Here is a 15,896-nt window from a genome sequence, read left to right on the forward strand (position 1 = left end):
TGGTGCACCTGGGGCAGTTGCTTCTCAGGGAAGCAACTATGGTGTTGGGAAGGAAGGCCAATGTACACCCTGTACTTTCTTCTGGGAGGAAAAGGTGGTTGGGGTGGGGGAAGTGCCTTATTCATCATATTAGAGGATTCTGCTGGTGACTATTGAATACACAGGTGCAAATCATAGTTTGTCCAGACAAATAATGTCTGCCACTTGGTTGTATAAGTAACCCATGGTTTTTTTAAAATTGCTGACTCAGCTGGCGAAGATATCTTGTATGAGGGATGAATACAAAACTTGGTACGTGCATCGTTGCTCCCAGTTATCCTCTTGATTTGGAGGTGTGTGGAGGGCATAAACCAGACACAAGCAATAGCGCAACAATCTTGAATGCTGATTTGTTGGTCCCCACACTCAGGTGGCAAATTATGGATCTCCACTTTATGCCCAACATTGCACTACAGAAGAATTGGCTACTTGTGTACCACAGTAGGTATAGTATGCACATGAGTTCTTTTAGCTTACAGAATCAATTTTGTGCCATATTGTACCAGAGATTAACCATGTCTTCTATACATACATTGGAGGTGACGGGAGTTCCACCTATAACTGACAAACCAGGGACTCCTAAGATATGACTTGGCAAACAAATGGTAATGAGATGGGGAGCTATTAATATCAATGGGGACTACTCTGGGAAGAAGGTAGAGCTGGCAGAGGCTGCAAGTAAGATGGGGCTGGACGTTTTAGCTGTTAGTGACATTTGGGTAAGCGGTGAGAAAGAAGAGGAAGTGGGAGAATACAAGGTCTACCTGTCAGGAGTCAAAGCAGGAATAGCTCAATGGGGTGTAGGGCTTTACATCAGGAAAGAAATGGAACCCAGCGTAGTTGCAATAAGGTATGTAAACGAACGACTGATGTGGATAGATTTGACAGTGTCTAGCAAGAAAATTAGGATTGTGTCAGTATATTCGCGTTGTGAAGGGACAGATCAAGATAAGATGGATAGTTTTTATGAGGCACTCAATGATGTAGTTGTTAGAGTAAAGGACAAGGCCAGTGTTCTGCTCATGGGGATTTTAATGCCAGGATTGGAAATCGAACAGAAGGGTATGAAAAGGTGATGGGTAAATTTGGAGAGGATATGGAGGCCAACAGGAATGGGAAACAACTCTTGGATTTCTGTGCCAGTATGGGCTTAGTAATCACAAACTCATTTTTTAAACATAAGAACATTCACCGAACGAAAGCGCTGGCAGGTCGATAGACACACAAACATACACACAAAATTCAAGCTTTCGCAACAAACTGTTGCCTCATCAGGAAAGAGGGAAGGAGAGGGGAAGACGAAAGGAAGTGGGTTTTAAGGGAGAGGGTAAGGGGTCATTCCAATCCCGGGAGCGGAAAGACTTTTTATATATAATTTTTCCCACGTGGAATGTTTCCCTCTATTATATTAAGAACATTCACCGGTATACTTGGGAAGGCAGGGGAACCAGATCTGTCATTGACTATATAGTAACAGATCAGGAATTCACGAAGGCTGTGAGGGACACATGTGTATTCAGGGGATTCTTTGATGACACTGATCATTATTTAATCTGCAGTGAAATTGGGATTGTGAGGCCGAAAGTGCAGGAGGTCAGGTCCATATGTAGGAGGATAAGAGTGGAGCAACTTCAGGATAAGGAAATCAGGCACAAGTACATAACAGCGATCTCAGAAAGGTACCAGTTAGTTGAATGTACTCAATTACAGTCATTGGAAAAGGAATGGGCAAGGTACAGGGACACAGTACTAGAAGTGGCTAAAGAATATCTTGGAACAGTAGTGTGTAAAAGTAGGATGAAGCAAACAGCTTGGTGGAATGACACAGTCAAGGCAGCCTGTAAAATGAAAAAGAAGGCGTATCAAAAATGGCTACATACTAGAACTCAGGTAGACAGAGAAAGTTATGTTGAAGGAAGAAACAAAGCCAAACAGATAATTGCAGCATCCAAGAAGAAATCCTGGGAAGACTTTGGAAACAGGTTGGAGACTATGGGTCAAGCTGCTGGAAAACCATTCTGGAGTGTAATTAGCAGTCTTTGAAAGGGAGGTAAGAAGGAGATGACAAGTATTTTGGACAGGTCAGGAAAATTGCTGGTGAATCCTGTGGATGCCTTGGGCAGATGGAGGGAATATTTTGAAGAGTTGCTCAATGTAGGTGAAAATACGATCAGTAATGTTTCAGATTTCGAGGTACAATGGGATAGGAATGATGATGGAAATAGGATCACATTTGAGGAAGTGGAGAAAATGGTCAATAGATTGCAGTGCAATAAAGCAGCTGGGGTGGATGAAATTAAGTCGGAACTCATCAAATACAGTGGAATGTCAGGTCTTAAATGGCTACACAGGATAATTCAAATGGCCTGGGAGTCTGGACAGGTTCCATCAGACTGGACAAAAGCAGTAATCACACCAATCTTTAAACATGGAAACAGAAAAGATTGTAACAACTACAGAGGTATCTCTTTAATCAGCGTTGTGGGTAAAATCTTCTCAGGTATTGTTGAAAGGAAAGTGCGAGTATTAGTTGAGGACCAATTGGATGAAAATCAGTGTGGGTTTAGGCCTCGTAGAGGTTGTCAGGACCAGATCTTTAGCTTATGGCAAATAATGGAGAAGTGTTACAAGTGGAACAGGGAATTGTATCTATGCTTTATAGATCTAGAAAAGGCATATGACCGGGTTCCTAGGAGGAAGTTATTGTCTGTTCTACGAGATTATGGAATAGGAGGCAAACTTTTGGAAGCAATTAAAGGTCTTTACATGGATAGTCAGGCAGCAGTTAGAGTTGACGGTAAATTGAGTTCATGGTTCAGAGTAGTTTCAGGGGTAAGACAATGCTGTAACCTGTCTCCACTGTTGTTCATACTATTTATGGATCATATGTTGAAAACAATAGACTGGCTGGGTGAGATTAAGATATGTGAGCACAAAATAAGCAGTCTTGCATATGCGGATGACTTAGTTGTGATGGCAGATTCGATTGAAAGTTTGCAAAGTAATATTTCAGAGCTAGATCAGAAATGTAAGGACTATGGTATGAAGATTAGCATCTCCAAAACGAAAGTAATGTCAGTGGGAAAGAAATATAAACAGATTGAGTGCCAAATAGGAGGAACAAAGTTAGAACAGGTGGACGGTTTCAAGTACTTAGGATGCATATTCTCACAGGATGGCAACATAGTGAAAGAACTGGAAGCAAGGTGTAGCAAAGCTAATGCAGTGAGCGATCAGCTACGATCTACTCTCTTCTGCAAGAAGGAAGTCAGTACCAAGACTAAGTTATCTGTGCACCGTTCAATCTTTCGACCAACTTTATTGTATGGGAGCGAAAGCTGGGTGGATTCAGGTTACCTTATCAACAAGGTTGAGGTTACGGATATGAAAGTAGCTAGGATGATTGCAGGTACTAGTAGATGGGAATAATGGCAGGAGGGTGTCCACAATGAGGAAATCAAAGAAAAACTGGGAATGAACTCTATAGATGTAGCAGTCAGGGTAACAGGCTTAGATGGTGGGGTCATGTTACTTGCATGGGAGAAGCAAGGTTACCCAAGAGACTCATGGGTTCAGCAGTAGAGGGTAGGAGGAGTTGGGGCAGACCAAGGAGAAGGTACCTGTATTCAGTTAAGAATGATTTTGAAGTAATAGGTTTAACATCAGAAGAGGCACCAATGTTAGCACTGAATAGGAGATCATGGAGGAACTTTATAAGGGGGCTATGCTCCAGACTGAACGCTGAAAGGCATAATCAGTCTTAAATGATGATGATGATGATACATAAAATAAAGTTCTGCACTGTGGTTTGTGTGTTCAGACTTATCAAAGGAAATACAGTTAATATTTTGATATAGTTTTCATTATTTGATAGACTGATGATGAGAAAGGTTTGTATATATGATTTATAAATATTGCTTGTGAATTGTCTGAAATATTATGAATAAAAGTTCACCATCGCTGTAAAAACAGTGCCATTACTGTCTAGCAGTGAATAAAATTACTCCTTGGAATCATTCATACACAGGAAGTAGGCAATGACTAGCTGACACAAGCTACGACTACCAAGACGCTGATGTTTGATTCCTGATGGGGTACTTCAATTTATATTCAGGTATCTACTGACGTTCTCTGAACTATAATCATATCTCTACACATTAGATTGTAAACAAAATTACTGTTATGTCAGACAAGTCATCCAGCATACATACACAAAAGCCAGGGTGGGTCATGAGTTTATAAAGGGGAACAGAGCAGAAAGAAAAACAAAATGTTGATACTGTGCAGGAGCATCTGTGGTAAGTTCTCAGACTTAATCTGATTTGTCAGTGTCAATAATGCACATGTAACTAGCAATAAAAAGCTGTTGAATCAGCAAGAGAATAGCAGCAAAATTTTGAATTATGAATGCAATGTACACTGACAAAAGAAGAATTGTAACAGCAAAAAATAATTAATGAAGAGTAATAAAATTTCAGGAATACATTTCTCTAAGTAACATATTTAAGTAATTAATATTGCAAGATCACTGGTTAATGTAAGTGCACGATAATCCCCTGCAAATGTGAAATACTGGTTCGTTAATAAATGGTGTAGCCCCTAGCGTGTTGAATGCAAATGTGCATGCATTGTGTTGTACAGGCACCACATATCAGTTTGTGGGTGGCCAGTCAATACAGGGACAGTTAATGCTCTTTGTGGATGTGCTGGAGTTGTCATACAATGTTGTCCCATATGTGCTCGATTTGAGACTGATCTGGTGATCAAGCAGGAAACGGCAATACGTCAACACTGTGCAGAGCACATTGGGTTACAACAGTGGTATGTGTTCAAGTGTTATCCTGTTGGAAAACACTCCCTGGAATGCTGTTTATGAACGGCAGCACAACAGGTCGAATCAACAGATTGATGTACAAATTTGCAGTCATGGTGCGTGGAATAACCATGAGAGTGTTCCTGCTGTCATACGAAACTGAACCCCAGGTGTAGGTCCAGTGTGTCTAGCATACAGACAAGTTGGTTGCAAGCCCTCAGCTGGCCACCTCCTAATCAAAACAAGACCGTCATTGGTACCGAGCCAGAACCAGCTCTCATTAGCAAATACAACAGATCTCCAAGCTTCCCACCCATGAGGTCTCGCTTGGCTACAATTAAGTTGCAAATGGCGATGGTTTGGGATCAGTGGAATGCATGCTACACAGTGTCTGGCTCAAAGCTGTCCTTGCAATAACACTTCATGATGTCACTTTGGTGCCAACTGCTGCTCAGATTGTTGCTGCAGATGCAGTATGATGCTCCAGAGCCATATGTCAAACACAATGGTCTTCCCTTTCGTAGTGCCATGTGGCCATCCGGAGCCATCTTCTTGCAGTCATACATGCTTATGACCATTGCTACCAGCAATCATCTACAGTGGCTACATTCTTGCCAAGTCTTTCTGCAATATCGCAGGAGGAACATCCAGCTGCTCGTAGCCCTTTTTACATGACCTCATTCAAACTCTCTGAGGTATTGATAATGGCATCTTTGTCACCTTAAAGGCATTCTTGACTACCGTCAGATCACCACATTCAATCTCAAAGGTAACTAACGCTCATGACCATTACGTTTATTTTAAACAAACCTGATTTGTATCCCCACAGTAATGCTACTAGTGCCTATCTTTTGCGACTAGCCTGAAATTTTGATAGACATTGTCTTCAGATGCAGAAAAATGCCTACCAACTTTCGTTTATGTTGCACTATTCCTTATTGGTGTTGCTGTTTTCCATTTGTGTACATCTCAAGGATTGGGTGAACATCTGTGATGGTAGCACTTTTATTGCTAAAGTGATCTCAGAATACCTTGTGAAGTAATTACATTTTGAATGCAAAATAAGTGTCAAATATGGTAATATGGTGCTTTATAAAGCAACTGCCTTAAGAACTGTAGTGGCAGAATGCTGACAGAACAACTTGAAGACCATTACATTTAAAATTTCATCACATTACAGTAATGAGAGAGGTTTTGAACTTACCACCTATAGAGTGGGACTCTCACACGATTAGAACTGGTGTCACAGACAGGCATTTATGTAGGCTAATATTGTCCTAAAAGTGATACCTGACACATATCTTGGTCAGTTAGAGAACCAACTTATGTGGGTTCACATCTTATACCCTACGACAGACACATCGTTTGTCTCAGTTATAATGATTAAGAGAATCAGTGACTACAAGACTGGTATTGTGTTATTGAATACAGTCATTAAAAGGAGGAAAATATTTCTGCTTAATAAGTGCAAGAAAGAAATTGCAAATATACAAGTAATCTAGGGCTGAAAATGTGAAATATTAATGGATAAAATTAAAGCGTATTGTACAGTATGTTTTAAATGAGAACATGCGGAACACGGATGGGTATCAACTACTGCAGATCAATAGCCATGTTAGAATGTTGCTACAAAAGTAGAGTGCTTTAACACAATTTTAATCAAAGTTGAATATTTGCAGACAAATGAAAGTTGAATGAAGCTAAAGTGGGCATAAGCCAAATTTTTTAAAGTTTCATCAAGGAATATTGTACTAGCCTGTGAATCAAGACAGATATCGCATTAAGTGATCACAGAATAGCACATCAATTAAAATCACAGTGTGTACCTGATGAGATACTTGTACAGTTTTACATATGTTATACAAAAGAACTAGGTTGGCTTATGGCCAACAGTCTATTACAGGTTGTTGTAGCAATGAAGCGCCCCAAGTGATCAGAAAAAGGTGCAGCATACTCCCAATTATATGGAGTAGCATCAGAGAGATGAACATAACTGTAAGACCTATATTGCTGACGTCAATCTGTTGTGAAATTATGTATCAAACTTTATGCTGGGATCATATGACCTTTTTGGTGAGCAAAAATCTCCTTTGCAGAAACCAGGGATCTTGCAAAAATCAACACGCTGTACTTGTCCATGATACATACTATATTTGTCCAAGATATCCAGCAGGTAGTAGTTCTGGTTTGACTCCTTGACTTATAGACACTATCTGATCCAGTTCCACTTAATCACCTAGTGAGTAAAACATGAGCTTACAAAATATCTGACCATATTTGTAATAGGATTGAGAACTTATTAGCAAATAGAACACTACATATTGTTCTTAATGCAGAAAAAAAATCAGTATCTGCAGATTACGCTGTTGTATGTGGCAAAGCTGGAATGCCAGAAAATTGCAGGAAGATCTGTAGAGGATCAATGCTTAGTGCAGGGACTCATTTATTTCATTGTGCGCAGAACTGTTGTTGACCCTCCAAATAAACCAAGGTAATTATTAAGCAAAAAAAGGTGGAAAAGCCCATTATTATTTGGTTACATGATTGGTGATTAACAAATGAAGACAATCATTTACATAAAATATCTAGAAATACATGTCCTTGTTGATTTAAAGTGAAATTACCCTAAAAAACTAACTGTGAGAAGAACAGATTCACTGGAAGAATACTATGAAACTAACCTGTAAAGTAGATAGCTTAAAAAAATGTCACATGACTACTTTGTAACTATTATTCATCAATGTGATGCAATGAGAATGATGGCCTATTATCATGGTCATTCTTACGTACCACAATACTAATGTTGATACCATTTCCTTAATCTGGAAACCCATACAATTAATAACATTAGTTGTATTTAATTTTGCATATGGAGGGGGCCAATCTCATGGCTTATCTATATAAGCACAATGTTAAGCCTTGCTCCAGAATATGAAAGCCAACTTTGAATCCCACAGAAAGGTGTCAAGCTTTGCTTGAAATTACTTTTGTTTCTTGAATTGAGAAGTTTGCAATTTACACAAAAGTATTTCACTATTTACAGATTTTAGTAAAGATTAAACATACTGAGGATGAAGTACCAAAAATTCAGAGACCTAAAGATATGTCACAGAAGGTATGTGATTATCACACAGTTAAAACTGCTGGTTTGAACCATTATCAAAAGCCTGTTCAAATACTATCTTAGCCATGTGTGGTACTGTTGATTTTGGATTCTTGATTTTAATGCTCACACCATCAGCAAAATTACAGGTCTTGCACATTATTTTAATGTTCCACTATTCTGAGTGTATTTTATTCATATAGAAGTACTCTGTTAATATGACCGACTGCTCCCTGTTACGAATGGACCACAGCCATGCAATCTTGCTACAATATTATAATCAGTTATGTAGAATTTGATGGTCAACAAAATCAAAGGCTGTGGAAAGAATCACCATAAAATTCTAACACTGTATTTTTTCCTACAAGATGATTACTTATCAATGCAAAGGCCATTAGCAACAGAGCCCTATGTCAAATGGAGAAAGGGTGGGGAGAAAGTGGTTAGGATGTTTAAGGAATAATCTTAATACCTGGCACAAGTGGTTTAAGAAAACAGTAGATGAACTAAATCAAGGAAGCTGAACAGGAATTCGAACCTAGCTGCATCACTCACTCCTAATTTTCTGTTTTAGCTCTGCCAGGTTTAATTGTGATGTTATATGTTAGTTTCTTGGTGGACAATTCTTTATAAAAGCCAAATTCAGACACAGTAAATCTAGTCTGCTGGACTAAATGTAATTATTTGCAGTTCAATCATTTATTATTAGTTCAGCAGCTCTTAGTAATAATTATTTAAAAGTAATCATTGGCTTTTGATATGCCATTATTTTTGGAACTCAGTGTGTCGTGTTTTACTGTTTTCATTTGTTTCTTGTTGAACATCTAAAATTAAGTAGAATAAAATCACACAACTGAGTATACAATAATATATAGAATTCAAAATATGCAGTCAACTAACCAGAGTCATTGGCTACGAGAGACTGTAGTCTGTAAATGTGATACAACTTCTTGACACAAGTAAGAAATGATTTCTTTGGAATAATAATTTCAATTTAATCATAAACCACTTCAAAATATGCTTGTTTCAAAGAGTGTGGTGTCCCCATGATAACTTCTAGGTAAAATCTGTCAGTGATATACAGGTATCCAGAATTTGTTCAAATACTATATACTGTTAACATACCCAATTCCTGTACTGTGTGTAAAAGCTGCAGAAACAGATTGTGAGGAAACTGCTATGGAGACAGTATGCATCTATCAAAAACATGATAAGAAAGATAAGCACAACTACATTCTAAATGAGGAAAAAATTCTGCAATTGTCCTTCTAATCTGTCCTAAACCATACTGACTCTGGCAGCAGGTTAATTTTTTTCTGAATATTTGTCTCTGTGTATTTCTACTGTATATTTGCAACATGCACACACCATCTGCCACAATGAAACATTGAAGTGAGCATCCTTGACAAAAATAAGTCAACTGTGACTGGACTTAACATTTCGTACTCAAAGTGGAATGTCTCTTGCTAGTCCATGAAAGCTAGTAAGATGCTCATTTTCTCCTTGTTTGCAATAAGGGAGCTACAAATGACTGCAAATTTGTAATGTGGGTGTATGTAACAGAATTAAAATGTTGCAGGAAATACAATCAGCAAAGCTAACACTTCAATCTCTGACAATTAAGCCTCTTACAACAGGTCACAGATACTAAGTTGACATACAACAGATTAATTTTTTTTTTTTCTTTCCATCCTGCACGAAAAACGCCTCAAAGATATTCTCAATGAACTGAAAAGTCTCTAAAATAATGTTATTTTTGCCAATTCCTTTCTTTTAAAATAGTGTCTCCTCATACTTTATGGAAACCTGTATCATCAAACTGGATTTGACAACTTCCCAAAATGGATTCTGGGACATAACATACTTATTAGTGGAGTATGTTGGAGCTTTCTGAAGTACTTGGGATATTTATATGTTCATATGTACATTGCTTTTGACACAACACTTGAGATCTACATCAGTTACTTCCTTATCCACATGTAACATGTACCCATTTGATACAGAGCTCTTAAGCAGTGCTGATGATAATTGTACCACCAATGCTTTTTTTTTTTTCCTAATCATAATATGAAGTGCACAATACTAGTTTCAAGATCTGCATGACAATATCCAAGCAATATGTTTCTTGTATTTTACACTTTCTTATAACTATGCGATTTTCCCACACAGACCCTGATGCTGCAATACTTTCGAGCTTGTCATAAAATTGATGAAATCAAGTGCAGTAAAATCAGGCAAAACAATGCATATTCTGCTCTGCCGCAGATTATACTCTGAAAGATCTTCCACTGCACATTCAGACTGAGTGTTTACTTTTACTTAACGTAAGGACTGCTGCGAGGCCACCAGCAGACACAACAGAGATTCACACCTGACAGTAGTCCCCACAAGTGGCCACATGTTCCACTCTGTTTAGCACAGTATATTTTACATTAACTTTTATTTTCAGATTGAGTTGAGACTGGTGGACAGAAAATAGGGGCTATATTTTGCTCAATACTTTTGGCTTTGTTTTTGTTACTTTACACACCACAGAAAGATACACTGTACTAAATACAGTGCAGCATGTGACCACTAGTAAGTACACACCTCTACTGTACCCGCCAGCAGCCTTGTGGCAGTCAACGTATTACAATTACTTCATATTTTGTATCAAGTGTGGAAGTGTACCACCATTCACTATAACAATACCAGTCACAATACTTCTTAAACATGAAATTTTTATCAACTGAGATGTACACATTATTTTGTTTTGGGGGGGGGGGGGGGGAGGGGGGATAAACCCATTTTCAAAAGGGCTTGATGTAAATTTTCTTATATGTTCCTTGAGCATCTACCTGATCTGAAATCATCAGTTTTTCTAAAACACTACTGTTATGAACAGTTACAATCAATGATATAGTCCATGTCTGAATTATCTTGCCAGCCTGGAAATGTATGGAAATTCCCATTACTATTAACAAACACAATTTTTCAAACAATTAAATAACAACTGACATCATATAACATGTACATTTAAAAGAATATGGTCAAAGTTACATACTGGACACCCCTCCTCCTCACATTTTCCAACATGACGCAAATGTGAACATTAGGTTTCGCTACCAGTCAATTTGCTACCACTAGCAGATTCTCTGTTTTCTCATTTGTTGACTTCACCAACTCTCAATCAAAGTTTAACCTTCCAATCTACGCTAGACTTCGGGCTGTGCTACAAATTAATCTGTCACCACAACCAAGATTTCGGGGGGGGGGGGGGAGTCCAATACTTAACTTTTGCCAAGAATCCTATCTGAAAGACATTCTATGTTTCAGTAATTCATGTATTTTATTTGTGAAGAAAGGGAAGAACATGCCTACAGTAATTTATAGTTCTGATTCTGTTAATGGTCAAACTATTTTAACAAGAGAATGACACTATAATGATCTCATCTTAGATCACAAACAAATAGGGGCACATTACAGTCAGAGGAACAGGAATACTTTGTTGAGACCATCATACATGAAACTAGGATAACATTTATCCAATATTTTATATAATGTAATCACATTACATTCTTTGGTAGAAAGTATTTTCTTTATAAATGAGCTTCTCACCAATTTTGTTAATACATATAAACGTTTATACTTTTTCTTGCCACATAAAATACGTGATATATAGCTGCAATATAAGGCATATTAGTTTACAATAATTTAGACACATTAATAAATACTCAGTTCATATGTGCACTTATGGGCTAATGCTATCACAATATGGTGAAACAAACTGTTCAGACAATACCGTAGAGCTTAGTACAGACACTGAACAGCCAAACATTTCACACACCATGACTTTAATTATTAACGTTGTCTGACAACGTGCACAATACAAACTGCTATTACCTGATTTTCATCAGGCTAGAACACAAAACTAAGCACTTATTCAGTTACTTGCAAGTACTGAATTTTATTTGACACTGATTCTAAATCTCGTACAGAAGTAGCAAGATCTTCTTCAGACCCTGCAACTTTCAAACTTTCCAAGGAGCGAGATTTAAATAAATTACTGCTAATCGTCGCAGTACTACTAATAATTGGTGTTGTACTACGCAGAAGATCGAGGTCACTATCAGAATTTTCACTTCGTGTGCGAACTCTTTCCTCACGTCCAAAACTTGGTACTGGGTACGGTTTGTACCGAAAACTAGGTCCTTTGCGTGAACCAATTATCACACCTGTCACGTATCGGGTGTTCATATGCAGAACGTTCAGTGCTTGTCGATTCGTCGAATCACGACGCTGAGCCTTTTCCTTAGCATATTCTTTGCTACTATCTGTAACAGTGCTTAGCATTCCCAGCTCATGCAGAGCTTTATCCAAATCCGATAACATGGGCTCATCCATCTGAAATAATGAATTAACATGAAAGAGCAAAAACTGGAACTGGACATATTCTCATAGATACTAAATATGTTCCGTAGATGTGTTATTCAACACGGCAACTTTTCGTGTCATACCATACCTTTGCGAAAAACCTACAGATGTTACCAAATCGGTTATAGGAATTCAGAAACTTTTATTTTCACACGCACCACCGTATGTGAACATACTTTAAAAATGACTCATGTGATTCTGTCCGCGGAAAGCGCTAGAATATGTATTACATTTGTTGGGAGTATTATATTGTTATGCGTGACCCAAGTTGTTTGTTTTTATCTCCGTCAACCTTAAGTCAACAACACGCGACGAACAGTTCAAAAGCTATCTGTGGCCCAGTAACCAAAGATCTTCGAGTTTTCTGTCTAAAACTTCGACCATTGGTCGAAGGTCTAAAATGTTTTCCACTATGGAACCCAATGAACTTGCTACCACTGTGATGTATGATGTTACCATGGAGGTCTACCTCCATGGATGTTACCAGTTATCTATTGGCACAGAGATTCCTGTTTACATTAGCTGTTAAAATTCAGAAATTAGTATTTCATTTATTTATGGCTCTGCTACCGTAAGCGCAAATTGTTTCACTGGTGACTCGGACAAAGTACCGTGATTATTTTCTGATTTCTTGAAAGATAAGCGTAATACTTTTTAAGAATAAGACCACAAAATAATCTTAATACAATTACCTTAATGATTGCTCCTCCCCTATGATTCCAACTCTTTACACACATCTTCATATTTCTATACGACAGCAAAGTGAAAACTGCTCTATCATCATAGGCTGTCGCCAGTGAGCTCACAGGCCACGCTAATGAGCGTGGGGTCTTCTCTGGGCCATCAGGAGCAATTATGTAGACTGAAACCCTTCTGTAAAGTAAATTTGTTGACTAGTTTCTGGAACCTAATATGTTTCTATACTGATCAAGCTTTCCTGCACATTATAATTCAGGGCATCTTTATAACTTCACCCTGTCCTACCTGCGCTTGTTGTATATCCTTACTACACAATCTTCTTGGGGAGACAACAGTGTCCTTACTGAAGTTGTGTTTGGTTATTGTCGCCTCGATGCTAGTAATGCGTTACAAACATTTCACTGCCTCTCTATAGTCAATTCATCTTTTCTGGCAGGCACATTTCCAGATTGTTGAAAAATTGCTAAAGTGGTCGCTATTCATAACAAAGGAAATTAATCAAAAAAAGAAATCTATACACCAATTGCCTTACTATCAGGCTCTTGTAAAATCATAGAAAAAGTAGCGTATAATAGGTAAATGAAATTTCTAGAAAAAAAATAAAATTCTCTCTGATAATCAGAATGGATTTAGGAAAAATAAATCAACAGTTAGTGCCATCTTCGATTTTGTGCACAATGCTCTGCAAACAGTGGACAAAAAACAAAGTGCCACTGGCATTTTTAGACTTAAGTAAAGCGTTTGACATACTGGACCACAACATGTTGTTGAACAAGCTCCAAGTGTATGGCATTAGAAGCACTGCACTAAAATGGTTCGAATCCTGCTTGACAAACAGGAAAGAAAATACAAATAAAACAAGAACAAAATGAAAATACCAGGATATGTTTCGCAGATGCAGAAATTCTAAGAAAAGAAGTACACCAGGGATCATTCTTGGGCCAACCTTGCTTCTACCGTATATAAAAGTTTTAGACCTAAACATTGAGTCACAAGCAAAAACTTTTTTTGCAAATGACACAAGCATTCTTGTTTCAGGAAACACCTCAAGTAAGCTACCAGAGCTAAATAAATCTACAGCACGGTTAAGGTGAATAAACTAAGGGGAATAAACTAAACACAAGAAAACAACATTCCTAAATTTTCCTTTACAAGATGATGCATGCTACACCAGTGTGAGTATAAACTCCAACAAAATTTCATCTCCTCTTGAAACAAATTTTTTAGTCATAAAGCACCAAAATAACTTAAAAGGGCACACACATGTAAACAAACCGAATTAAATACTAGATAAGATATGTTATAGTCTACGATTACTCTCTGTTAAAGCAGCTTTTAGGATTGTCTGAATTGCCTACTTTGCTCAGTTCCATAGCGTCCTACTGCACAGAATTATATTCTGGAAAAATGTGCAACCTAGTTAACTTATGTTTCTACCACAGAGAAGAACTGTAAGAGCAATGCAACATGCTTGACAATCAAATTCTAACAAATCCTGTTTCAAAAGTCGTCAATCCTCCCACTTCCCTGTATGTACATAGTAGAAATTTGTAACTATGTTAGAAAGGATTTAAATGACATAAACTAAAATTTTAATATCCATGAGCATGATACAACACAAAAGGAAAAGCTTCATATCGAGGCATTATGGCCATATCCTACAAAACGTCCACAATGGACAGTAGCATACAAATTTACAACAGTCTTCCACATAAGGTAAAAATCATGTCAATATTCACACTCTTTCGTAAAACCCTAAGGACATTCTTATTAGATAATTGTTTCTACTCAGTAGCAGAATTTTTAGAACATTTGAAATACAAGAGACTCGAAACAAGACAGCACAGCTACTGCAAGTAGAGGAAGATCTTTTGTGGATAGTGTTAAAATTCATATATCTACTGAAATAATACTGTATTTGCACTGTTTTGTTTACAGCTCTGTTTGTTGTTGTTCAGTGACCCACAATTTGGAAAGATAAATAAATAAAAAAAGCGTCGTTGGTATCGTTGAGGAAGGTAGTGTTGTTACATTGATATTGTTATTTTATTATAAGGATTCTCCTCAAACAGCGCTGACCGTATTTCTTCATGAAAAATAGTGCCTTCTGCCGCTGTTTGCCCATTAAAGTAGCAACACAAGGAAGTACAATAGATAACGAAATTTTATTTAATGTGCATATGCAGTAAAGCAGGAAGAATAAGTGATTAAATTTGTGGGTGATTTGGGTGTATTCTGGGTGTGAAATTTATCATAGAGAATTGCCACCTCTAGCAGCAAAAATGACTCTAAACTGGCTGGACAAATAGTCAAACTGAGCGAATCAGCCTCAGTCGTTAGATCTCGGAAAGCTTGAGGCAGCAATCAATGACCTTTAGTAGCGTCCTATGTCAAGTAGCTCCTAGACGGTCAGTAACACTGACAATATCTTCTGGATGCGCAGTAATATTAACCATATAGAAGTGAGATTGAGGGGATACCCAGTAATATTGAGAACATCAAAGAATTGGAAATATATTGCACTGCCTGGAAAATTGTGCCATTTGTGTACAGTATTGACGATATCCTTGACAGGTCTCTCGTTTGATATGCATAGCCTACACACTACATTTGCATACAACACATCTACCAAATGACGAAAACCCAATTTCGGAAACAGTTTTTGGCTGTTGTGTTCAAATGTCCTGAATCAGATTTGCTAACTCAGTTAAATATGAAAAGCAGCTTTTCCAGTTTCTGATTTAGTCAGCCCAATCGCTATTTCTCAAGTATTAGAAGTAGACAGTTTCATGCTTTGTCTAATATTCCTGCTTCTCCTTCACTGTACAG

At 37.7% G+C, this 15,896-nt stretch overlaps 1 protein-coding gene across 1 annotated transcript; it reads right to left on the reverse strand.

Annotated features, from left to right (window-relative positions):
• Positions 1 to 11,264: 11,264 nt before the first annotated feature.
• Positions 11,265 to 12,696, reverse strand: LOC126455629 (uncharacterized). The gene is made up of 2 exons (XM_050091395.1): positions 12,457 to 12,696; positions 11,265 to 12,338 (listed from the first exon to the last, which is right to left on the reverse strand). The coding sequence occupies exon 2, from the start codon at positions 12,336 to 12,338 to the stop codon at positions 11,874 to 11,876; it is 465 nt and encodes a 154-aa protein (XP_049947352.1). The 5' UTR covers positions 12,457 to 12,696; the 3' UTR covers positions 11,265 to 11,873.
• Positions 12,697 to 15,896: the final 3,200 nt, after the last annotated feature.

This window comes from Schistocerca serialis, chromosome 2, assembly GCF_023864345.2.
Source record: "Schistocerca serialis cubense isolate TAMUIC-IGC-003099 chromosome 2, iqSchSeri2.2, whole genome shotgun sequence".
NCBI classification, from domain to species: domain Eukaryota; kingdom Metazoa; phylum Arthropoda; class Insecta; order Orthoptera; family Acrididae; genus Schistocerca; species Schistocerca serialis.